This window comes from Phalacrocorax aristotelis, chromosome Z (genome assembly GCF_949628215.1).
Source record: "Phalacrocorax aristotelis chromosome Z, bGulAri2.1, whole genome shotgun sequence".
Lineage (NCBI taxonomy): Eukaryota > Metazoa > Chordata > Aves > Suliformes > Phalacrocoracidae > Phalacrocorax > Phalacrocorax aristotelis.
The window spans coordinates 66,624,770-66,651,587 of NC_134311.1; the positions used below are offsets into that span (position 1 = coordinate 66,624,770).

General features: G+C 41.7%; 1 protein-coding gene across 3 annotated transcripts in view; it reads left to right on the top strand.

Moving 5' to 3' along the window:
• Window positions 1-7,544: 7,544 nt before the first annotated feature.
• The window catches only part of C6 (complement C6), a 28,094-nt gene continuing 8,820 nt past the window's right edge, over window positions 7,545-26,818 (top strand). For 2 of the 3 annotated variants that reach the window (XM_075080033.1, XM_075080034.1), the window contains exons 1-12: window positions 7,545-7,638; window positions 7,849-7,939; window positions 9,240-9,397; window positions 10,172-10,328; window positions 12,668-12,812; window positions 13,429-13,570; window positions 14,399-14,537; window positions 16,498-16,698; window positions 22,736-22,976; window positions 23,673-23,795; window positions 24,763-24,929; window positions 25,819-26,044. In XM_075080033.1, coding sequence (XP_074936134.1) covers window positions 9,240-9,397; window positions 10,172-10,328; window positions 12,668-12,812; window positions 13,429-13,570; window positions 14,399-14,537; window positions 16,498-16,698; window positions 22,736-22,976; window positions 23,673-23,795; window positions 24,763-24,929; window positions 25,819-26,044 — 1,699 coding nt within the window. In that variant the 5' untranslated portion in view covers window positions 7,545-7,638; window positions 7,849-7,939. The remainder of the gene's footprint in view (window positions 7,639-7,848; window positions 7,940-9,239; window positions 9,398-10,171; window positions 10,329-12,667; window positions 12,813-13,428; window positions 13,571-14,398; window positions 14,538-16,497; window positions 16,699-22,735; window positions 22,977-23,672; window positions 23,796-24,762; window positions 24,930-25,818; window positions 26,045-26,818) is intronic. The other variant, XM_075080035.1, reaches the window with a different exon arrangement.

The window sequence follows — 26,818 nt, forward strand, 5'->3', positions numbered from 1 at the left end:
TAAATAAGATGAGATATGCCACTTCTGTTTCTTTTCTCATTCTGTATCAGACAGAAAGCCAGGCACCAACTCAGTCAGGAAGACACACACGAACACACACAGACACACAGAAGCATGGAGAATATTTCTGCTCTCAAACCCATCCCTCGGGGCCATTTCTAGCATCAAGTAGTGAAGTTCCCAGTAGGGTGGTCAATCCTGTGGTGGGCTCCATGGCTCTCTCCCCATGAATGTGCCAGGCTGGGGCCAAAGCATTGGCGAAAAGAACTCTGATGAACGCCAAACTGGCATCAACCCATGCCTCTCTCTTGGGCTGAACTTTACCAACTTGAGAAATATCTGAGAAAGGAGGAAATGCCACAGCCATGAGTCTATTCCTGCCTGCAAAATAGCTGTACGCAGCCAAGTGCCTCAGCTCCGTAGTGCAGCAGGAGCCAAGCATACCCATGTTGCTCCTGAGCAACAGCAGTTAAGCCAAAAAAAGTCTCTTCTGCCCTCATCCACTGCCAGCTGTAGTACAGGAATTACTCTGAGCCTGAGCTTAAAGCCTTCCAGACTGGATTTGCACTGGTAAATTCTCATTGTGCCAATCTCCTGCATAAAACCCCTAAAGCCTTTGGGGTTCCCCCGCACACGCTGGGATTTATGTCTACACAGGCAAATGAAGGAACAAAAGGAGAAGTTGGTACAATCTATATATCCAGGTCTGATATCCTTTAAATACTGGTATATAATATATACATATAAGCATATAGAACATCTATATATCTTTTAAATTACACCACTCTCATTCAAGCCCAGTGCAATAGTGTTGGCTCAGGTTCTTTTCTGTGAATGGCTGCTAAGGCTGTATTGCAGGGAAGGCAGTACCACGGCACCACATATGCAGAGGCAGTTGGGTGCTTCTGCCCCGGGAACCTGCCACTAATTCCAGTCCAGTAAAGGACAAGGCTGACTGTGACAGTTTAGATTCTGCTGAGAAAGCAAAATTGTCCCAGGACTTTGACAGGCCCCAGAGAAAACAGCAGAGTCAGAGCATCATCTCTTTTTGCACAGAGGCAGTAAGTCTGAGCAGGTAATGAGAGCGCTGGAACAGGAGTGATGATTAGGGATGTACCCAGTTCCCTTCACTCTTCCCTGTGGGGTGGCTTTCAGGTGCTGGTTTAATCAAACAAGGTGTTTTAACTAATGACTATCAAACTTTTTGATAGTAAATACCATTGTTTATCAGGGAACCTTATTGCTTCATATTGTTCCTTTTGAAGCTTTTTCTATCCTTTTTTCTTTCAGGCAGGATCTTATCTTCCTACCTTCAGCATTTTCAGCACCATGTTATCTCCTTCAGGAAGTTGAGACCTACCAGTAAACTGGCTGGGAGAAAATTGAAATCAGTCTGTGGAACCTGTAAAGGAAAACTTCAGCTCCTAGTGTTCACCTTACATATGCACATTACTACACCTTCCCTCCTGATGCAGGAAAGCCCAGTACCGCAGATGACTCCCACAGTTGCAAAGTGTATTTCCAGCAGCCTGGAACAGAGCCTTTTCCCCATGTAGTTTCCATGACTTGGGTCAGCTTTTGAGAGTTGGTTCCTGGGAGTTTCCAAAGCCCATAAGCGGGTGATGGGCATCCCAGCTCCCTGGCTGCAGACAGGGAGCAGTTTCCCTGGCAAATATCAGGGAGATCAGCTGTGGCACAAGCCGCTGTCCCTGAACTCTAGGTATGCTCACAGGTACTCACGGCACTGGCGTCTGGGTCAAGCATGGATAAAGCTGCAGACTTATTTGTTACATGAAATGACATGTGTTTTCTCCTGTCTTTTGACTAGAATACCTGTTCAACTCTGGGGTACAAATGCCTCACAGCTCTGTTGTTCTTCCTGAACATTCTGCCATCAGGAGAGGCTAGTGGGTTTCAGTTTTGGCTGTTCCAGTTGATTTCCCACTGCTTCGAAGCAAGAAGGGATGTCTCCTGGTGCATCTTTTAGGAGACAATTTTTTCTCAAGGTTCTTGCAGGTTTGTTTTAAGCCTTATTTGATTTGGATGCATGAAAAATAGAGCAATAACTGTACTGAGGAAATCCTGCTCTGTGATTTGTTCTTATCAAGTTTAATCACCTTGATTTAACTACTCATAGGGTTGTAGGAAGGGTACATGTATGATTTAGGTTTTTCTGGGCAAACCACAGATGAGATCTATTCAGCAGACATAACCATGGGGGAAAAAAATGCAAGGCAATGGTAAAATATGTCCATATTTTTCAAATTAATTTCAAGCATTTTTCAATTGAAAATTATTAGTTTTTCTTGAGGAGGAAAAAAAAAAAGAAAAAAAAACCTTCCCCTTTTAATAATGTCAGTCATCATAAATGCAAGCTTTCACATTTAAAAAAATAGGGTGAAGAAGATATTTTCTATGAAAAATGTCTTAAAGGCAATTTCCATCAAAGTTTTGACAAACATTTCAACTGCTTTCATAAAAACACTGATCAGAATATGTTTTACTGGTCACTAATGATGCCATCTCATTAGTACTTGTGAAGTGTTAACCAGGAATCAAAATAGTTAAATGAAATATGAAAGTTTAAAATAGTAGGCATGCTTTAGATGCAAATTCCTCACCATACAAGCAGCTTAAATAGTAGCTACATAACGCTAGCTTTTATTTATTCTGAAAAATGTTATAAGGTAAGGTCGCATTCACCTGGGCTAATACAAGATGTGGGCAAGCAGACTAATTCATGCTCCCTCCTTCCAGCTGTGTACCCAAATCACTAGCTAGCACCAGCTGCTTTCTGACCTCCTTCCTTCCCCATAAACCTTGAAGTGGTGGCTGCAGCAGCCTCCTTGCTCTAGTGCGGGAGGGACCCTGGTGCTCTGTGTTGCAGCTCATGCAATGGAGGATGTGTGACTCCTCTGAGATAGACCAGCTCAGTCCCTTCATTCAGATGCTGCTTCCTCCTTCCTTGGTGGCTGTTTCGGCAAGCAGGGTGTGGCATAAAGGGTGCCTGTCTTTCCATCCGTCCTCCACGAGGTGGCTGAGCGAATGCCTGCATGCAATGTTTCTGGTTGGTCCCCTGTCCTATCCTCTGCCGGTAAGGTGCCTTACAAGCATGGAAACTGGGATTTAGTTTCCCCAGAATTTTGTTTTTCCACGGTGTGGTAGATAAAAAACCCACTTTTAAGCGTTTCAGCCCCTGGCACAAGGGGTGCTTTTGCTACTTTGCGGGGAATGTGCCTGTGCTGTAGTTGTGCTCGGGTCAGAGCGTGTTGCTGGGTGTTAATAGGGATGAAATCCACTGTGGCCTCTAAAGGTGAAATGCCTTAATTTAATTTCCAGGTGATCTGTGGGATGAAGAAGTGACAAAACAGTAGCTTGAATGCATGGGGCAGGTACTGACCTGGGGTGTCCCTCCTTGGCTTCAACCTACCCATCACCATGGGGTGCAAGCAACAGGGCTGAGGCTCAGCAAACAAAGCTTGTACCAGGTCTTCCTGGTGATGCAAGAAGTGTATGTGCTTTTCAGAGCTAAGTACGCTGAACTGTGCCTGATCTGGAGCAGAGCCACCTGAGCACGTTTTCAGAAGCAGTAGCTGCTTTTGCTTGCTGCTGCCCCAGAGTGTCCTTGGTGCCAACCCTCGCCACAGTGAAGTTTTGAGTCCTGGGATAATACTAATGTACCAAATACTCCCAGCTTGTTAATTAAAGTCAAGGAGCTGCAAACCCTGTATAAGAGAGGGAATGCCTGACTGATTATTCAACAAAGCAGCCAGAGAGGGCAGCTGCAACACAACGCTTTCAAATCCTGCAGCATAAAATCTGAATATCTTAGCACAGTTCTTGGACAGAAATTGTTTTTCTCCACAGGTGTTGCTGTTTCAAAGCATCCTCTGTGCTGATATAAGCCCTCTTCTCAAAGCCTTTGCCCCTGCTCTTCAATCCCATATCTCCTTCAGATCGGTGGTGGCAGCCAGGGAGGAGGAAGCAGCATGGGTTTCCTGGTGAAGCAGAGCACAAGAGACGGGTGCCTGGCTGCAGGCAAAGCTGCCCGCCACTGCCATGCCATGCCAGAAGCAGTGCCACCCCGTCATCAGACAGCCCAGTGATGGACAGAGTAAATAAGATATTTTATGATTCACTCTTATTGCCACAGGATATGTCAAAGCAGCTCAGTACTGAAGCCATTCAGATGGCCTTTCGTGCTTAAAGGTGCCTTCGTTTTCTTTTTGTTTCAATATCCCTTCTCATGGGGGGCATATAGGGTGATAGAAGTCTAAAGAGGAGGAAAAATACTTCACTGAATTATTGAATTACATGCAAAGTATATATTCTGCCCAGTCCAGCCTGATACTAAATTTTAACCAGCCATGTAGGGACAAGAATTTTCTCTTATACTTTGTTTTCAGGAAGATTTTGAGGGGAAAAAAGGTCTAGTGAATAGTATCAGTTTATGCTCTTAAAAATCCAGACTTTGTCAGAGAGCAGACAGCTGAAGACGTGTCTGCAAGATCTGTGTGAGATGAGGGATGCAGTTCAGTAAACTCTTGCTGTTCATCATCCAAGGAACTGGAGGTAGGTGGTAACAGTCCACAGGTGTGAATTTTATGGGACAGGATAAATGATTTTTCCTGTCTAGGGGATCTGGGAAGCACTGGGGGATGTCACTGAAATTGAAGAGCTCTTTGACTTCTGTGTTGCTTACCCCCCAGAAATTGTTGTGGTGTTTGCCCCCTTCTTTCTGCTGTTTCTCTACAGTTCAAGAGTTTCTCCCTTGAGCAGAGCTTTGCGGTCAGAACACAGGCTGCTCTGAGAGCAAGGTCAGAGGTTGACTTGGGAGGATAACACGGTTTTTCTGAGTAGGAGGTTTTAGGTGTAGGATGAAATAGATGTGGTGTGACCTAGAGAAACCCAGCTAGAGACCCTACAATCTCAGGTAGAATACTCACTGGATTTCTCTGTTCCCCTTGAGATAACATTTCCCCATTCTTTGAAAAATGATCTTTTATAAACACATTGCAGCAGAGATGAAGGGGTGTTATGTTTGTTTTGCTGGAGAAATATTTCTTGTAGAAATAATGAAATTGAGGCCATGGATACGTGCATAGACACTCCCAAAGTCTGAGTGTTGTAAAATGGCATGCATCTATACACTGACCTCTCTGGGTTGCTCCCAGTTTGATTCCAGCGATAGTGCTTTGATCTTTGGGGAATGCTGTACCAGACCTTGAGACCAGACACTTGGTAAGGTTGTGAAAGCCTGCAGGACCACAGTCCAGAGGAAGAGCATCTTTTAGTGCTGATACTTTTCCATATGAAAATCGGTCCTAGAAGGCAACTTTGTTTGCATGAGCCATTGCTTGCTATATTGCTGACTAGATTGCTAAGTGTTTGTATCTCTAAGCAGACTTACTTGATTTCTCATACTTTTAAAAAGTCATGAGGAAACTTTGCGAGTAGCTGACTGTGAGGACAGAAATTGAACATGAAGTGATGTGTCAGCCCTAGCCTATTGCCCGCTGTTCAAATGCCCTAACACATCCTATGGTATAAGGGAAAGATGCGCATATGCAAGTGATCATCTCCAGCCAGGGCAGAAGAGATTGAGATTGCTCTGAGGATATCCTATAGGAAAAGCCTGCGAGAAGCTGAGGTATATATATGGAGAGCAGTCCTGCAGTGTCACAAGGTGTGCTGCCACACTTGGGAAAACCTCCTTTCTCTAGTCACTTTGGTTGCATGAGTACCAGCTTTGTTGTCCTGGTCCAGACCCTTCATGCCTCTAATCAGCTCGCTTGCTTGCAAATGAGCTGACAGCCTCCTGGGCCACATCAGCAGTTACATGCAACTTCGCCAAAATGTGAGTTAGCCCAAGCACTGCTTTTTGCTGCTGTGGCCTATCAGCTTCAGGAAACTGAGATAAGTTCACATGAACCCCCATCTAAGTATTCAATATTGATGTACTCATGCCATCCTCAAGACCTGACTTTGTTGTGAAGTCTACCAGTGCCAGTCTCCACCTAATATTTCAGTTAATGTTAACTGTGGTCCTTGTCTGCTGCCTTGTTGTCTGATTGTGAATGGTACAGACTGCTTGTAGATTCTGTGAAGCACCCTTTCCTTGTAATAATTTTAAAATTTATAAACATTTTTTAGTAAATCCTTATTTTAAGTAAAGTATTATTTTTATTTTTATTATTTATTAGTATTATTTACTTATTTTAAGTAAATCCTTTTTTAAGAAAAAGTGTAGAAGTAGTTTCTCAACTAGAATCTTTTAGTGATCTGAGTTACACTACTACAAACACTGAGTTGCAGCTCACAGCTGGGGTTTGTTTCTACAAGCCTGGGAGAAGCCAGGTATTCTGTGTTTGGGGTCCTACTGGGACTGGAGGAGCTGCCTGTAGTAAGCTAGTAAGCCTAGTGCTGAAGGTTAGGAGATGTCCTCTGAAAGGTAGAAGCCTGTATTTTTCACGTAACTTTACAAATCCCACCCAGCAGCAACCATAGAGCCAGAGTGATGGCTATTTTGATTTCTTTCCACAAGTTTACACAATGTAATAAGGACTTGGTGGAACATCAATTTGCTAATTGTGTCCTCAAGTTGTGTAACAACACTTCCTTGGCCAAACTCAAAACACTAAAAAAAAAAACTTGCAAAGGAAACTGGAAAATAATGCAGAGCTTCCTGCATAGCTTTGTTTTTCTTTTACAAGGATATATATGACCTTGGGTCCCAACAAATTGGGTTTTATTTTTTGAGGACTCAGACATCTTGACATGCTTCTGCCAGTCTGCTGGAGTGAAGGGGGATTCAATGCTGCATTGCTATCTGGGTGGGGGACACATCAGGTATTTGGGAGGTTTTGGGGTCTGTTCCAGACTTTATTTTTTTTTTAGGGCAAACTACTTCCTTGGTTTGTGCTTGTCATTGCTGTTCCTGTATGCATAGGTGTATTCTCTCACTTTCCATTTTAATTCCTGCCCTGGCACCTCAGTCTTGGGGTGGTTCCTGTGCTGCAGGGCAGAGGCACTCAACAGCTCATCTGCTGGCTGCACTTCCCCAGGGTTCATGTGTGCCCAGAGCTCACCACAGATGGCAAAAGGCAAAGAGCTGTAAATAACCTCAAATATATTTGGATTTTTGCTTTCTCCTGGAGCCCCGCTTTTGCAGAGAGGGTGCAGCAGCAAACAAGTATTTTGCCCGGGCCTGGACTCTGACTCTTGTTTCCTAGTGAAAGCAATAATGAATCTTGAGCATGTCCCATCTTACCAGATTCTCACACTCTTCAAACTGAGAGCAGAGAGATTGTGCAGCTCTATCAGGCAGCACAAGGAGACCTGCAGTGCATTGAGCCATTATAGCCTAATGCAAAGGTTTTTTTTATTCCTCTCAGCTCATTTTGGGCAGCTACATTTGTAAAGAGATGTTCCTCCACAATTCTCTGGAGCATGTCTCTCTGGGTGTGCTGGTGGAGAAGCCGTTTTGTTCTGACCATTTCTGCCACTGGACCAGATCTTCATTAACAGATAACCAAATCAAACAAAACCTCCAACCTTTCATTTAAGAGACTGCAGCAAACGACACCAAGGTTACACCAGTCTGCAAAGTTGACTGACTTTGCAGCTAACAGTCTTACAGTAAGTTAATAGGGAAGCTTTTCTGTTGGCTTCAATACATACAGGTTACAAGACACATGGGAAAGTATTCTGCATTTTTAAAATTTTCTTTAAAATGCTGAATTACTCTCTCATGTACTTGTATGTCTGTTGATATGCTTCTGGTATATTGACTAGTTGGAGTTCTGCTCACACATGAGAACAAACAGTGTTTTTCTATGTATGGTACAGTGAAGGAATGAACAAAGTAATTGAGGGAGTCCTGTAGGGCTTCATCTCTTTTCTAAGCCGGCACCACTGGTGCAAGAAGCCAGGAACTCAGGTAAGGAAAAAAAGCTATAATACCTGTCCACTTCTTGGTTCATTGGCAAGACTGCTGATTTCTCTGTCTTCAATTTTACCATATTTGGGGTTTGCTTATACTTAAATATCTCTAAATGTCTTGTTCATTGATGAATTATTGTGTAAAATGTGCTCTGAGTCCTCACTACAACAGCTGTGTGAAGACTTACTGCCTTTCTTTACTAAAGGTGGAAGCAATGTTCTGACTTGACGCAATTTCATTTTTCTCAGTGAGGTATAAAAACCATAATAGAATTTGTGGCTAAAAGCCTAAAATAGAAAACAATTGCATATTTCATGTCAAACTTTTCAAAATGAAATATTTTGGAGTATTGTTTTAAAATAAATACTTTGCTTTTAAAACTTCCTGTTGGATTTTGGGGGTTTTTTTTCAGGCAAAACAAAATTATAATCTTCTACTATAACAGCCTATGAAATTCAGTATTAATTCAATCTTATGATGAGGGGAAAAAATCTTTTGCATTTTTCAATGAACAAATAGTATGTCTGGAAAATGTTTTTCAGGTTTACTAGGCATTATTACTTCCTCAAGACTGCCTATAACCGTCTGCCTCATCAAATAAAGTTTGATTGATCACTGCAGTGAGAAATAGGCTAGTTGTTCTGTCTGCTGTTGGTAGAAAATTCAGATGAGCTTTCAATAGTAATGGTTTGCAGTTTAGACAGACTAGTCAAAACTAAGAAAAACAAAAAGCTGAGGGAAGGATTTGTTGCAGCAAAACACTTATGCAAAGGGGGTTTATAAGCATATGAAAATTAATTGGTTACAGGGTAATAGATGGGGCTGCATACTCTCAAGATCCTGTCTGTTGTTTTACAAGTTTTATGGGAAGAACTGTCTCATGCTTTTATTCTTATTCCTAGAAAATATTTTTGAGAACACTTCTAAGCATTGAAGAGCAATAATAGGTCTTTATTTGTGATATTCAAAATTATTTATAAGCAACTTCTTAAATAGAAATAATGCAGTCATTATTAGTACCCATGATTACATGAGTATGCACTACCTAATCACTACATGATTAGATAATAAGTGGCCAAAAAAGCCATTGTGACTTCTGGTCCTTGAAGTATTAAATAAATTATTGATAAATGTGTATCATGAATTATTGACCCTTTCTAGATACACTGCTTAGTAACTTTATATTGTGAAGCAGACTTATAGACTCTGCAAATTAGAAGAGAAGTCTCTTTAAGGATACAGCCAAAACCGTAAGTGATAGTTTCTTGAACTTTTGTTATCTGTCTGTGTGGAGTAGATGGACACCTTTGGTATGGACAAGACTATGTTAATGCACCTGATCCTGCTGAGCCTGGTGATTGGGAGCAGCCAGGGGTGCTACTGTGAACATTATCCATGGGGGTTGTGGTCTGCCTGTTCACAAACCTGCAATTACGGCACACAGACCAGGCACAGGTAGGAATAAACTATCTCACTCCTTCTATGTTTCTATTTAACCCCTGAGAAAATAAAACTTCTGGGCAGCGGGTCTGCATCTGAAGCTCCAGCTTCCTTAACATACTGAGAAAAATGGTCATATCCAAGTGTTTACCAGATGCATAGATTATGTTTTAATTGCGAGATTATTATTTACAAGATTATGTATACAGAGCATTACAGTGCCTCCAAACAAACCTATACCTGCCAACACACGGAGTGAGGAGAGAACAGCCAGGTCCTGCAATGGCCTTGCCAGTAGTGTCCATTGAGCAACCAGCCCTTGTGGGCACATGGGGCCGGCACTCAGTGACTTGCTCTGGGAGCTTTGCCCAGTGCAGAGCAACGCCACGGGAGGGGTGAGCTCCAGCATGGCAAGCCTAGAGAAAGTTCTTCCCTGTATGATTAATTTTGTTACAACAATTAAAGTCAAATAAAGATTCAGCAGCACCAGATTGGATGCAATTGAGTGGTGTACTCTAAATCTGTGAGAAATCCCCTTTTTTGCTCCTGGCTCTTTCTGTAGCTAGTCTCTGGGAAATTTGAAGTGACATGAATCAGAAAGAATTGCTCTTTAAACTTAAGGCATATTTTGGTTTTTCTTTAAATTAACATTCTGCAACAACATATTGTCACTAAAGTTTTTTTCATTGGGCTCAAATAATTTTCTTTATCAGCCTTTACCCAGAGTTAGAGAAAATCTGTAGTCTGTCTATGATTCCTTCCTAGCCTAACTTGTTCAATTTTTTTTAGGCAAATAAGAATGGATGAATATTATAGCCAAAACTTCTGTGACCAGATATGCACAAAGCAGGAATCTCGTGCATGTAATCAGCAAACATGTCCTATCAATTGTCAGCTTGGAGACTTTGGCCCTTGGTCAGAATGTGACCCATGCATTAAAAAACAAGTAGGTAGAAAAAGTATTATATGGGTTAAATGCAAAAATTATGCTTAAGAGAGCTCTTTGTTTCAGTCATTGAACTTCATGGCAAATGAGCCGCAAAATGTCTTTTTAAGTTAAAAGGAAAATTGGTTATGAATTATAACAGTAGAAGATGGAAAGAACAAGTTAAAATAAGAAGATCGAAACAGAAAGGGCTATTTAGTAGTGTAAATCCATTTATGAGAACTTGCTTCTAAAGTTCCATTGTCATTATTAAATATGAATTTTACACATAAAGGAATAATTAAGCTGGAGAGTTAGCATGTCTGTTTAAGCAGGAGAAAGTAAGGGAATCTTTAACTCATTCATAGCATTCTAATGACAAGAAAAATAACAAGCTCAAATCATCTGTTGAAAAAAGTTAACTGGGAAATCCTAACCAGCACTGGCTAGAATTGCTTAGGTTATATCTTATCCTGATAGTCAAGATCATTTTGAGATTGCTGTTAAGAAATCCAGAGTATCATTCCTCCAACCTTTATAGCCGACACAAAAAATAGGTGGATGTACTTAACATCTGTGGAACAAAGTCCCAGGATGGTGTGTTTTCCTCTTGGGCTTGTGTCTATTGACTGATGGTAAACTTAGGGGTGAGATGGTAGAGACGGAAGAGGTGACAAGTCAGGTTCAAGTGAATTTGACCTAAAGACACCAAACCCTGGCAAATGTAAGGTTGTAGGGAGTGGAAAAGAGCAGAGTGCAGATCATTTGGGGTAATTATGTGGCTGGTGAGCCTGGGCTTTGAGGCTGGTCATGATAGCCATTCTGAGTTTCTGTGCAGATGCAGCCTACCATTTTCTCTAAATGTCCTGCTCAGCTTCAGAAATCCATGCCTGAAAAGCAATCTTGAAAAACCTGTCAGATAAGTATATCTTTACATACATACATATAACTTTCTGATGCCTGTGCAGGATGAGGGGGACACGAAGAAGCTGTTCTAGGATTAAGTTGTGAACCACCCTGTGGGGTTCCCATCCTGCAACTGGGATGGAGAGTAGTGGGGAGGAACAGCAAGAGAGTGGGAGACAGCACACAAGCTGTAAGAGCTAAAAAGGGGCATTGCACTCAATTGAACTGACTTTTTTTTTTTTATCAATATCCTCTGAAATGGCTGAGTTTCTTACCTACATATCCATATATAGAAGCGTTGGTCATTTTTATTAACTTTAAGTATTGCTGCAACATATTTTCTGCTTCAAGCAAAAAGGTGCTTTTGTGGACTGTGATACATTTTTTCCTCCAAGCTATAAAGATCATTGATTGGGTATAAATGTAAACCACCATGAGAATGGAGGATGTCTTCCAAAGTAAGTGTGAAGACTAGTGTAAGCAAGCTCCCAGTGAGGGGGAGGGATGAAGAGGTGGAAGCTCACACAAATAATATAGTGAATCTTATGGATCCCACATGGAGTACAAGGAAGGGTTATCTTTATCTCAAAAGCTTTCAGGTGGTCTGGTGTTGCTCCTCACACTCTCGCTTCAGAGTACTTGATTACTGATTTTTACTAGACATCTTCCTGCATTGTTTGACTTCAAGGTCTGTCTACAGGGTGGGAAGTAGCAGAAGTCTGTGAGGAACTGTGCTTTTCCAGTAGGGAAAAAAATCTTAGAGAAGGAACTGTTCAGTCACATGCAGACAAGTCTCACCAGCAGTCCCTTGAAGTGGAACGGAAAGCTTATCTGAAATTATTTGTCTAGCAGCCTTCAGCTTTTTTATTCTGCATAGAGGGTACCAACTTGGGGAAAGAAAACCCAATGAGCTCCAGATTTTGCTCCCAGATCTTCTTTAGTAACAGACACTTTCAGGAAAACCATTTTTGTCCTCTCCAGTCATGCAGTGCTCCACAGACAAGATCCCCATGTATGGCAGCCAAGCCAGCTGTTTTGCAGATGGCTTGGAAACTATGCCACTTTTAGACTATTTCTATTTCAACAGAGACGATAAAGAACAGGAAAAGTTTCTGTAAGCCCATTCACACACCATTTCCTACGGTGCCTTTAAAATTGAAGATACAGGGACTGGACTTCTGATTCCTCCAGTGATGTAGCCCAGACTGTCACATGTTTAGTCGTGTGTGCTCTATCAGGGCTATTGCGGCTCTTGGATTTCAGTTCCCTGCCTGCCTTAGCTGGGATGATTGCACAGTAGTATATAAAGACAAAAATAACTGATTACTCCCTTCAGGGCCCTGGTTTTGATAAAGCTTCAGCAGCGCTGAGGGATGTGGCTCTGCCTGGGGGGGCTCTTAGCTACAAAAAAGGCTCACAAAAACAACCCTGGTTTTATTTCTTCTGCCTTTCAGTTTCGTGTCCGGACACTCCTGCGACCATCCCAGTTTGGGGGTCAGGACTGTATCGGGCCGCTGGTGGATTCCCGCCCATGTTTCCCAACTAAGCTCTGCAACATAGTGGAAGTTGAATGCAAGAATAAATTTCAGTGTGAAAGTGGTAATTATATTCTTCATTGCATAAATACTGCATTATTAGTCAAAAGGTTAGACATTGAGATGAAAAAGGTGCAGATGATCCAGAGCTTTTATATTCCATGCACAAGTGCCAGGGAAAAGGAGCAGGGAGAAAAGTCTACTTAAGGATTTCATATGTATTAGTACCAGCATATGTCTGCAGTTTTTCTATAACCAAAAGTTATTCAAGTGCAATCTCTAGCCTGGGATGTCAGTATGACTGTGGTAGCTAGACAGTAGTACTGTTCCAATAATATCTCTTGGCATAAATTTTTCATGTTAAAACTTTTTTCATTAAATTTGTAGGTATTTCTTGTTTGCTTCAATTTAGATATACCTGATACCTCAAAATAATTTTATCTACATTTCCTTTTGTTAAACCTTAAGTTAAGGCTTTGCAGCTTCAAAGCAAGGCAAAACTGGCAGAACTGAAACAACAATTTCTTACAGAGGTAATCTAGGCATTACACTGCCTCGCTGTTAATTCCTACAGCAAGTTCATGCCTTTAGTAGGGGAAAAGAAAGACTGCCCTTTTCTGCTTTCAGACATGGTGAATTTCTGCATAAAGTTTCTTGCTGCTGTTGTTTCTCTGGTGCAGGTCGCTGTATTGCAAAAAAATTGGAATGTAATGGAGAAAATGACTGTGGGGACAACTCTGATGAAAGAAATTGTGGAAGAAAAAAGTCTGTGTGTAACAGAAAGTATGAGAGCATTCCAGGTGTGCATTTAATAGGCAGTGGGTAAGCCAGCTTTGCTTATTTTTCATGAACTTGAGATTGTTATCTCACTAATTTAAATAAACAAGATAATCCACAATTAGCATGTGAGAGTGTCCCATTAAGACACATCAAATCAAAATTAACAAGAAATTATAAAAATGCAACCAAACCATCAGGCTAGGACTTGCCCACTGCACCTGCCAGTCCTGCTTTGCACTCCTGGTGCACTAGATAAAGATCTGTCAGGGAACACTGCTGCCTGAGTGACCCTTCCCACCTCACAGCAACCACATCATCGCGTACAGGCAAATTCCAGCTCAATGATGCCAAATGCTTCAGAAATTTTGAGGATGTTCCTCTCAAGATGTTTGTTTGTCTATGATACCACTCCCATGATACCAACCATCATCTCTTCCAGGCTACTAATTTAAGCAGTGCAAAACCTAAGCGTGGGATGCCTGTCCTAGGTAGTCTTGCATTTTTTAACTTAATTTTGAACTTAGTGCCTTATGGTAGAAATGGAGAACTGCTTGTTCATTTTCCTAGGCCATTTTTATGTGTTTCTCTGCTTAAGAATGGCTGTCACATGCTGACATTGGGATTATCTGGAGGGTTGGGCACTGCTGAAAAGTAGGAAACAGGATTACTACTCCAGCATTTTCCAGGTGAATTCAGTGTGAATGAGAAGTTCTTGTAGAAGAACTTCTTTCAAAGCAGTAACATAACTCAGATGCTCGTATTGTTTCATTCAAACCTGCAAAATCTTCAATGCAGCTATATACCACTAAATGCTTCAAGTCTATCTGTTCTTCTAGGCTTGCTTAATATTTGGAAATAATTTTTTGTTAGATTTCATATTCTGGCACGAGAGATACGAGGGGAAGTCCTTGGAAACTCATTCAATGGAGGACAATGCACAACAGTGAAGCGCAATGAGACAAGGAAAATGTATCGTGTTCCTGCGAACCTGGAGGCTGTCAGCTTTCAGGTATTTTCAAGCAGCAACTCCTAGCTGAAAAAATGTTGCCATAATCACAATCCAAGTTATGTGCTCAAGTCGTAGGCAGTAATGTGTGGTTTAGGATAAGATTTCTCAACCTGGTGAGGCCTGAACACGCTTCAGGTGATGTGTGGAAATGGGATAAACTGAGCAGTTGGGTGGCTCTACTCACAACTTTTAGATCTGTGTTTATTCAATGGTTCATATATCAAGGCCAACATGATTGATTTGGGCTTCTCTCCTGCTTTCTCATAGCTGTGGCCATGGCTTTGTTCTGACTTGGTATCAAAGGACTTTCTCCTAACCCTACCATAATCTGGCCAGAGGCTTGTTCAAATCCAAAGCTCATTTCAGCATCACTGCTGTATCCTTGCAGTACGAATAGCCGTCCTAACTCCAGCTGCTTTCTAGTCACCTGCAGCCTTGGGACACAGTTCCTCCCTGAGTTATTTCAGCCCCTCAGTCCTGCCTGTTCCCTGCCCAGCCCCTCTGAAGAGCAGCAAGGAGAGAAGGCAGATACCGAGTCTGAGAGGCAAGAGGACAAGAAGTCCACAATCTGGGGAAGAGTCTTGCAGGATAGGTCAAGGCCAAAATGAACGTGGCTTGTATCTTTTAAAAAATCTGGGGATCACTGATTTTTTTAGAACTGATATTTTAGACTTTTAGACACTGATATTTAGAAACTACTTTGAACAACAGAGGGCATAACATCTGGCTGTGTACGTACTGGCAGGCCCTGTCTGAAGCCAATAGATACTGCATTGGAAAGGAAGGAATGTAGGATGCGAAAAAAGCTCAACTAATAGATGAAATATGGACTGCTGATTTTTGACACAAGTGCTGTGAGTTTTTAGTATTACTTTAACAGGAGAAACTGAACAAAGGGCACCCTAATATGTTGCATGGAAACTGCAGTTGGATTGGCCATGACGTGTAGGTTTTGTTAAAAATGGTGAAAAATTACTGTGTGCAGAAATAATCAATAGAGAAAACCAAGTTTTGGTTTGCCCAGGTCTCTGTAAAGCTGTGTGGTTTGTTCAGTAACTGATGCTGAACTGTTTGCAGAACCCCTAAGGGTTTTGGATCTCACCTTTGAGAGTGTATCTGTATTTTTTAACATTTAGAGCAGCCTTTGGTATAGAAGGGTCACTCTAGATCAGGCTTTCTCTTTGGAACTCCAGTGTCTTTTCATGCAAAGGTATATGATTTCTTGGAGAATGGAAGTGGATTGGGGGAATGGACCACCTCACCTCCCAAGTTCCTTAGCAGCCCTATTAATTAAAAAAGTCTAGAGGATGGAAAAAGTTGAATCATTCAAACACCTGCAGACATTTGCCTGAATTTTGGGAAATGAGTTATTTCTGAACTGATGATAAAGTTGCCTTGGTGCTTTGCACAACAGCATCACCCAGGTTTACCAATTTGATCACACAAGGTTGATCCTGGTTCCTGTCCACCTACCCTTAGTCCATCAAGCATTATGGGTGCTAACGTTGCAAGTACACCCTAAGGCTTTCCTCTGAAAACCTGTTCATTCCTCTAGCTGGGAATTAAGAAGATAGGACAGAAAACCTCAAGCTCTTTGCCTTGTACAGTATAGAAGTCATGGGACTGGGACTTAGTCATAATGTGGACAGAGCATGAAGGTCTGACTGTCTTTGAAAAGTGTGTCGAAACACTTGTTGAAAATTATTCTGAAACTTCGGGGCATTGGGGTGGGGAATTTTAGAAGAAAGCATTACATGTCTTTTGTTTTTTCTCCTATAAATGCCTATTCATATTCCTCTCACTTGATAACATTTCTCAGTCTCATCTTTTCTGTTAAGTTTTTTAGATTACAGCCAAGTCTCAATCAGGCATGTTTCTTCCATTAAAAAATCATTGCTTAATAGGTTTCTGTTTCAGATTATTATATGGGCAAATGCATTTTGCTTTACTGAATCTCCAGGTAATAGACGAAGAGGATGATGTAACATCAGATTTCTATAATGATTTAACTCCCCTTAGTGATAGTGCACATGGAAGTAGTTCATCCACTCATAGTCTTCGAAGATCTTCTGGTATCCCATTTTTATTCTCAAGAAAGACAAGGGCTACAGTCACATCATCTTCCTCCTTCAGGAAAGCCATTGAAGCCTCATACAAAAAGGTAACGGAATATTGCCTTCAGTTTCTTCCTTTCATTAAATTTCTGTCTGTCTGTTCATTTCAGAACTGAGCTATCAAAGGCTACTTACCTTATCAAGGCATTGGCATTACATTTAAAAAAAAGAAACAAACCACACTAGAATTACACATTAAAATGTTCCTGTTCTGCTGCTACACGATGTTCCTGGTTGTAACATACCTTCAGTAATGCAACATGATTTTCTATTTTTAGTACTGAAGTCATTGGTATATTCCACTTTAAAAAGCATAGATGTGACATACATTTGAGGTTATCAGATCAGGTAAACCACCCCTTTCCCTGTCCTAATTATAGATTAAGAAGGCAGAATGCCATGTAGTATCAGTAGTAGACAACTCTAAAAAGAAATGAAGTGCACTCAAGAATGTGTTATATATATGTTTGTACTGGGAATTAATCTACATGAGGTTTTGATTTGGTAACAAACTTGTATATTGGAGTCTCGTGGCTGCCAAGATGCCTTTGGTTATAAAGATAATCTCAGAAATAACACATCCACATAAAAGTTTCTGAGGACAGAAAACCTGTTTCCCATAAAATTCTGCACTTTTAGTGCAGATTAATACTGTGGGGTATAAGACTATGTACTTTTATATTTTAACGGCAGTAAAGGATTTTTCTGTTGTTCGCAGTTCTGAATGGAAGAGGCCATAGGACTGGCTGAAACTAAGGCTTGTTGAAGTCCATGAGTTCTAATTAAGTTAGAATTAAACTTTTACAAAAATATCAGTCTTAATACTAAGATTTCCTATGACAGAAATTTACTGCAGGCCTTGTTAACTTGTCCTAATGGTTAAGTAACTTGCCAGCTTAAAGAGTACTTTACTTCTAGTTTAAAATCAGCTATATTAAAGTTCCAGGTACTGGAAACCTGTTGGCTCTCATTCCCATTTGGACAACTTTATACTATCCTGCTGTTCTTTTGTACTTCTCTTAGGTTTATTTTGGTGGAACTGTGGTTTCTTATTGGCTTAAACCCAAAACAAAACTACTTAAGGAAATGTTAATTTAAATGAAACTTTCATCAGGAAGGTTTTTTTGGATGTACATTGGTTTTCAACGTTGTTGTCATGAAAGTCCAGAAACCCACCTAAAATAGCAAATAACTTAGTCTGGTGTTGTCTAGAGCTGATGTGGCCTAAAATCCCTCAGTGGATCCATAGCAGGAGTTTTAATGTGGGTCTTCCTCACATTCTCTGCTGTATCGTATAAGAAGTCTCTCTTTTCATACCTATCTGTATAAATTTTGTGTTTGTAGATAGATGTGTACTTACATACATTTGAGACACCTATAAATAAATTTGCAATACTTTCTTAAATAATGAAAATAGAATTTTATTTTGATTACTTAAAAGAGGGGCAACTTACGTGGGCTTTGGGAGGTGAGATTCAGACCTATATATTAAACTGTGTGCAGAAGGGTTTCACACGATCATCACAGAGTCTCTAGAGGGCCCTAGCCACTTGAAAGGTCATGCATTTTTCCATATTGGAATGGAAGAAATATGGAAACTTGACATTTTTCAAGTTTATGTTTATTTACCAGAAACTTTTCTAGCTAAGCTAAGTGATCCTCTAGTATGTGATCTTGGTTTCTGATCCTTTAATCATAGAGTCATAGCATTATAGAATCATAGAACCAGAACACAGTTGGCATTGGAAGGTAACTTTAAAGGTCACCTAGTCCAACACCTCTGCAATGAGCAGGGACATCTTCAACTAGATCAGGTTGCTCAGAGCCCCGTCCTGCCTGACCTTGAATGTTTCCAGGGATGGGGCATCGACCACCTCTCTGGGCAGCCTGTTCCTGTGTTTCACCACCCCATTGTAAAGAATTTCTTCCTTATATCTAGTCTGAACCTACCCTCCTTTAGTTTATACCCATTACCACTTGTCCTATGGCATCAGGCCCTGCTAAAAAGTCTGTCCCCATCTTTCTTATGAGCCCCCTTTAAGTACTGAAAGGCCGCAATAAGGTCTCCCTGGAGCCTTCTCTTCTCCAGGCTGAACAGCCCCAACTCTTTCAGCCTGTCCTCACAGGAGAGGTGTTCAATCTGTCTGATCATATTTGTGGCCTCCTCTGGACCCACTCCAACAGCTCCATGTCCTTGTGATGAGGCCTCCAGAGCTGGACGCAGCACTGCAGGTGGGGTCTCACCAGAGTGGAGTGGACAGGGAGAATCACCCCCCTCAACCTGCTGGCCATACTTCTTTTTGATGCAGCCCAGGATATGGTTGGCTTTCTGGGCTGTGAGCACACATTGTTGGCTCATATCCAGCTTTTCATCCACCAGCATCCCCAAGTCCTTCTCTGCAGGGCTGCTTTCAATCCCTTCATCCCCCAGCCTGTATTGATACCAAGGGTTGCCCCAAAACATGTGCAGGAACTTGAACTTGCACTTGGCCTTGTTGAACCTCATGAAGTTCAAATGGGCCCTCTTCTTGAGCTTGTCCAGGTCCTTCTGAGTGGCATCCTGGTCCTCAGGTGTGTCAACTGCACCACTCAGCATGTAAACACTACTGGTCCTAGTACAGACCCCTGAGGGACACCACTTGTCACGGGACATTGAACCACTGACCACTACTCTCTGGATGAGACTATCCAGCCAATTCCTCATCCACCAAACAGTCCGCCCATCAGATCCATATCTCTCCAATTTAGAGACAAGGATGTTGTGGGGGACCATGTCAAAGGCCTTACAGAAGTCCAGAGAGATGACATCTGTAGCTCTTCCCCTGTCCACTGAGGTAGTCACTCCATCATAGAAGGCCACTAGGTTGGTCAGGCAGGACTTGCCCTTGGTCAAGCCATGCTGGCTGTCTCGGATCACCTCCCTGAGCTCTGTGTGCCTTAGCATAGCTTCTAGGAGGATCTGTTCCATGATCTTCCCAGGCACAGAGGGGAGGCCAAGAGATTGGTAGCCCCCAGGGTCCTCCTTTCCACCTTTTGTAAAACTGGATGCAATATTTCTATTTTCCAGTCCCCAGGGACTTCACCTGACTGCCATGAATTTTCAAATACCATGAAGAGTGGTTTGGCAACTACAGCAGCCACTTCTCTCAGGACTCTAGGATGGATCTTGTCAGGACTTCTGTATGTTCAGTTTCCTCAGGTGGCCTCAACGAACCTGATCTTCTTTTAAGTGGGCGGGACTTTGCTCCCCTGGTCTCTGCCTTGAGGTCCATCCACTCGAGAGATATGGGAAGAGATGTTGCCAGTGAAGACTGAGGCAAAAAAGTTATTGAGTATCTCAGCCTTCTCCTCAACCATTGTTACCAGTTTGCCAGTTGTGTTCATCAAGGGTGGGGAATCATTGGGGAGGACCTTCCTTTCTGGCTCACAGGCATAGAGAAGACCTTATTTTTATTCTTTGTGGCCCTTGTCAAGTTGAGTTCCAGCCATCCCTTGGCTTTCCTGACCCCATCCCTACAGAACCAGGCAACATCCCCATACTCTTCCCAGGATACCTGTCCCTGCTTCCACTGCCTGTGCATTTCCTTCTTGCCCTTCAGTTTGACAAGCTGGTCTTGGCTCATCCATGCCAGTCTTTTGCCTTCCTTCCCTGTTTTCTTATACCTGGGGATCAATAGCTCTTGCACTCTGTGGAAAGTGTCCTTAAAGGTCATCCTCATGACCTCCCTCTTCTGCTTGCATCATGGTAACGAGCAAGGGTGGGATTCAGCTTACATATCCATAGGCAACAACAGTTCCACATCTGCATCTCAGCTAATCACCCTCCTTCTGTATTGATGAAGAGAAACTCCTTGGGTTTCTACATAAATGTCTGTTATCTGAAAGGAGCCCTAGAAGGGCTGTAGAGGGAGCCCAGGTGAACACCTGTCATTCTCTACAGTAAATATAAGGAAACATTCTTAAAGTGAGGCTGGAATATTATGTAACACATTTAATTATAAACTACTGTACTAATTTTGCCCATCTGCTCCATGTCATTATTTTTATATACTACTTATTTGTCACTGAATTCCCATGCTACGATGTCAAAGGACTTCTGAAAGATTTGTATCAAAATGTGTGCCTATTCCCTTAGCTCATGGTACTAGTATTTCTGGCAGCAGTTAATTGAGTTAGACTGCTTGAATCACAATTCAAAAACTGAGACCTCAAACATAGGAAGCCACTTCCATCCCTGGGGATGTCAGGCAGGGACAGACATGATTTTGTGGTAAGTCTGCTTATGATATTTGGGATGAAAGATTACTTAATCAGCATGTTTGGATGAAAACCTGCATTGTTAGAAAATTTCCAGTTAAAACTACTGGTTTCAACATCAGTCTAACTCAGCTTGTGTTTGGCTGCTTTTTGTCAATGAAGTAGTTTGTATAACAAAACTGAACTTGAGTACTCACGCTTGATTTAGACCAGGCTGTCTTTGGAAATAATCATCCCTGATCTACTAATATTTTGTATTAATACCTGGTACTCATGGGTCAAGATTGCTACAGGCACAAGAGTTTACCACTATGATTAGACATGTGCCCAGAAATGCTGGCGACTTCAGAATCCAATTTCCTGGGATTGTTCTACAAGTGAGGGTTTCCAACATTGTGTGTGCCTCAGGGATTTAACATAGAAATCACTGGGTTTGACAACTGTAAGGTAAATTGCTAGTAATAAAGGCACTTACTTGCTAGTAGTAAAAGCTCTTAAGATACTTTTATTATCATAAAATGCAGATGTGAGATGCGTGTCAAGCAGAAATTAATATTTAGCATGCATATACATTCTAAAACCAGCTAAGGTTTTTAGAATCAATATTTGCTGAAGTGGCCTGCAATTTTGTGTGTCATAACTGAAATGTTAGCTGGCATAGCTGAAATTTGAGGATCAGAACCTGAATCACCTGAAAATCCTAAAAATTATGTTACCACAGGGTATTTTAGGAGCTGAATATAATCTAGGAATTGTTACATACCCTATTTCTTCTATTCTTATTCTCACTTCAGCAGACAGGTGACGATTCTTAGCTTATTTTCCAATGTCGAAATGAGAACACCAAAATGAGCAGTTCTGTGCAGAACTGAAAGCTGATGTCTAGCTCATGTGTTACATTGCTCAGTCCTGGATGGGAGAACTCCCTTTCTAGAGGTATCCTTGTGTCTTCTAAGCCAAATGACCTTGGAGACAGAAGTGGAATAGAGCCAACCTACCAGCAGCAAAATTCATCAGAACCCATGTATAAATCAGTAACCAATTGTTTTATAATCAGTCTTTCCTGTCTGCCAGTTGGTCATTTGCTCCAGTTTCCTGCCCCTCCTTCTGCTCTTGATGTCTTTGCTTTAGCCTTGTGCCATCAGTTCTGCTTGTCACTTGATAAATCTTTTCTTTCAGTATTTTCTATTCCTTTCCTTTCTATTTTGTTAAGCTCCCACATAAACAGCCTGTAGCATTGCAAAAATATATGGATTAGCTGTTTCAAAACCATCTGGCTTTTTCTAAATGTAAGAGATGTTTCCAGTTTTTGAACTTTCTCTTTTTTTTTTTGTCTCTCATTAACAGCCTGATACTTGAACTCCATGAGATCTTTATTCCTGTGGTCTAGTTTTAGTTTTAGCAGACTGACAAACTGTGAAACTTCGTAACAGTGAGTTAGTATCCAAAACACCAGATTAGCTGCAAATGACCCATGGGTGCTTATAAGCCGAAGCCTTTCCTCTGAAACTTTTTGTTGTCTTATCATTGCTGGTGTATTTATTATGGCAGCAATCCTTTTGCTTTCTGTTTGGTAGGTGCTTAGGGAGCACCTATTTTTGTTGGAATGCTACATACCCCCACAATGTAAAAGTATAATAAGCAGTGTCCTCAAGAGCTGCACAGGGCTCTTGGAAACGCTAGGGCTAGTTTGTTCATGGATAAAGCAGCATGATACACAGGATTAATTAGTTCTTGCAATGAATCTCAGGGCATACTCTTGGATCCTCTACTTTCTGCATTTAACTACCTATGAAGCTGTTAAGAGTCCCGTTTTCTTTTTTCTAGAATTCCAACTTTATTAGAGTCCATAAAGTCATTTCTGTTGCAAACTTCACAATGAAACAGTCAGATCTGCAGCTTTCAGACGTCTTTCTAAAAGCACTTAACCACCTGCCCCTGGAGTACAACTACGCTTTATACAGCAGAATATTTGATGACTTTGGCACTCATTACTACACCTCTGGGAAGATGGGTGGTTCCTATGACATTCTTTACCAGTACAGCTCTGAGGAATTGAAGAACTCGGGTATGTAATCTTTAACAAGAAAATATCATGATTTGTTTACCAGCTTTTCTTATCACTGTTTTTAGATCTTACACCACATAGAGAGTTCTCCAACAGCAAAAAATCCCTTAGACTTGCATAGACCCAGGAATTACTCACACTGCCTATATATAGAGCAAGGAGAAATTTTTGCTCTATGCTGTCATAATTTGAAAATTTCAAGAGGTTCCTTGCTTGGTAAATGTCATTGCGTTCAGGGAAACCTCTTAAGACCTTCAGATCAACACCAAGAAAAGGTGTTCCAGCATACTTCAGTGTGAGACTGATGTCTTAGAGGTATAAGTGGTACTTTTTGGGATACAGTCAATAAAGTTGTTGGTATTGATTAGAAATTACTCTAAAAATATTCCCATGACTGCCAGACTGTCAAAATGAAAAGATAATGCCACAGAAATAGAAATCTAAGGTTAAAAGCTGTGATCCTTAATGTCACTCCTGTAACTTGCATGGGTATGGGAGGGTGCCTGAAAGGCATGGTAAGCATGACTAAGTCCAATGCTTTCTTTGTACCTGGGGAAGCAAGTGCCTGCAGTAATGAAGTCTCCAGTGGTCAGTGAGGAGCAGGGAGACCTGCGATGGCTCACTTCGATGTGGGAGCCTGGTGCTGCCCTCTAACATGGTTATGGTGATGAAGCTGCTGCTCTCTGGTATTTCTAGGCCTGGCAGTGGATGAATCAATGGAGTGTGTCCGAACAGAAACAACAAGGCGTGTGTTCTTCAGAAAGAAAAAGAAAGTCAGTACCACATGCACCACAAACAGGATGACTCTGAAACATGAAGGTGACCGTGATGAGAACAGGGCCCAAGTACTGTTACTTACCCTGAGAGAGACAATTCCCCTCATCTAGGTGCCCCAGGTGACCTCCCAGCTTTTTTGAACTACAGATGCTCTTCCACCACTGTCAGAGGAGCCAGTGTTTCACTGTTTGTCTCTGAACATGGAAACATTCTCTTACTTGCTAAAGGAATTATGATTTCGGGGTGCTCTTCCTCTGCTCTGGAGCATCATCACTGGGTATCTGGTGGCACTGGCTCTTCCAGTCGGTCATGGATCTGATAAACCTGTGGCCCTGGGTCCAGGACCAGGCATGCTGTACTGGGAAATGGGCACAACCAGAAATGTTTGATCATGACTGAGTCCCTGATGTTCTTTAAGGGTTGCTCGGGGCTCATTGGGAGTGTTGGGCAGCAATAGCACATTCCCTGACCTTCCCCTCCCATTTTCCTCATGCCAAGCAGACATCTACATGCAGGATTTCCTGGCAATGCCAGATATGTGTCTCAGGAACTGCAGAAAGTTGATGTATTTTCTGCAAGAATGGCAAAAGTCATGTTCTTCATTACTAAAACTGGGGATTTCATTACCTCCACCATGTTTTTGTCCTCATTTTACAGGAAATTTCCATTACTCAGCTGTTTACAGCTGGGACTAAAGATCCTGCCTTGCAGTGTGTTCTTCTAGAGGAACCTGCTGAATCCCCTGCATCTTCCACAAGTGTCCTGTGTAGTTCTGAATATCTCCATGACTGAGCTCTCAAACACTTTCCTTTCAAAGACTATGATGGGCTGCTGTCACAGCAGGGATTGTTTTTCTTAGCTTAGACTTCATTCTTCCAAGGGTAGCTTCAAAAAATTATCTTATTATATTCTTTTACATCCTCTTACACTTTTTCTTAGAACTCTGTTGCTACGTTTTCTGTCTTTGGAGCCCTTTGTCTGACAATACTGTGATGAAATCCCCTTTCAGGTTCCATTTTGGAGTCAGCTGAACTGTCGGTCTCCCTGGTAAAAGGTGGCAGGTCAGAGTATGCAGCAGCTCTGGCCTGGGAGAAAAAGGGGGTTTTTCCAGGACACACAGTCTTCACAAACTGGCTGGAATCAATAAAGGACAATCCTGTGGTGATTGACTTTGAGGTAAGAGAAGAACAAGAAAACTTTGAGACAGTAAATTGTTCACCAGTTAGCAGGTCTTCGGAGAGCTCTGCAGGTATTTTGTCATTTACATTGGGATGAATGCGCATACATATGGTCATAACATAAACATATAAAACATTTATTAGAATTACTGGTTGTGCATGTGAGTTTATAAGCCACATCAGGTTTTCATTGCCCATAGACAGTTTGAGAAAGAGGGAGGAACACGAGTGAATTACTCAGGCACAAGCAGGAGCCCAGACGTGGGCAGGGGCTAGTTACTGTGCAGAAAAGAAGTGCATGGTGCTTTTTTTTTCCCTTGTCAGGCCTATGTTGCAAGGTATGGCACCTAGCTAAACTGAAATAAAACATTAGTCCCCTGGTATCTCTGTCCTGCACATTTAATACAACATATCCACGCTGTTGTGAGTGCACTGCACGCTGGCTCCCCTGCTGGCACAGCAGCCTCTCAGGACCAGTGGAAAAGCACTCAAGGCAAACACCAAAACCAGCCTGAATGCAGCATCCAGTGCTCTTTCTCCCGCTACAGCTGCTGAGCTCATGAAGGCAGCGTAGGGATGTTTCACATGGCAGAGACAGGGTGTAAGCTAGCCCCATGTCACCTGCGTTGTCCTGAATTTTTAGATGTGGTATCCCACTTGGTTCATTTTCCACTGGCTCACAGAGCCCTAAGTTGGGGAAATAAAAGCAGGAAAATATAGATGTATAACATTGTCGTGCTCCTTTAAAACATCTGTAACCTTCAATATGCCTGACTCCTGTGAGATATAGCTTCATATTTAGGCTCTAGTGCCTTTAAAATCCTGTAGCTACCCCAGCAGGACCCTGCTGTGTCACAGTAACTGCTTACAGAGTGTCTCTCTACCAGGTGTCGCCCATCGTGGATTTAGTGAAGAATGTGCCATGTGCCGTGACTAAACGTCGCAACCTGTGGCGAGCCCTGAGAGAATATGCAGGCAGGTTTGACCCTTGCCAGTGTGCACCGTGCCCCAACAATGGCAGGCCTGTGCTTTCTGGGACAGAGTGCCTCTGCCTGTGCCGGTCTGGCACCTATGGCAAAAACTGTGAGACACGAGCTCCGGGTTACAAATCAGGTATTTGGTGTAACATTATCATAATGTAAATATGGTCCTTCTGGTACCTATTTGTCGAAGATGCATCTGACATAACCTTCCCTTACTAAATCCATAGCACTCTTTACCACTTGGTAATGGTCAGAAAGTACAAGACTAAAGGTTGGGTGAAAAATAAAAAACAAACTGATTAGGCATGGCTCCAAAGATATGGTAAAAGATTTCTTAGCTACATAATTAATTAAAATAACAGGAAAAGAGCTGTTCAGCAATAAGGATGAAGTTGAGATCAAAGATAGTTGATGCAAAAATTAAGAATCTCATTCCTTAGTTTTCCATATAGCCTATTATGCTTAAGATTAAATGGCTAATGGAGATAAAAAATGTTGATTATGATGTGGAAGGAAAATTCAGTTGCTTAAGTAGAGGGAACATAACAACCATTCTGAAAAATTTAAAGAACAATTTCATGCAAACAGGTTTTTGAATGAAATTGGCACTAGTGCCATACCTATGGGAAACAGAAGAGACTTACAGTATTATATTTATTATTACACATATTTATATTCCAGGACCAAAGGACAGAAGAGAAAGTCACTTAGGCAGCTACAGGTCTCATCATCTGACCCTGATAAAGAAATATTTTGAAAGAAATGAAAAACTGAAGATATTCAGGTAGAGAGGAATGTAGAAAGTGTATTGCATGCAGAAAAGATTGGGTGTGTAAATAAAAATTTTATATATGCTTCATGGTAGCACACACAAAATACCACAGGGGTTAAGAAAAGATAGTAG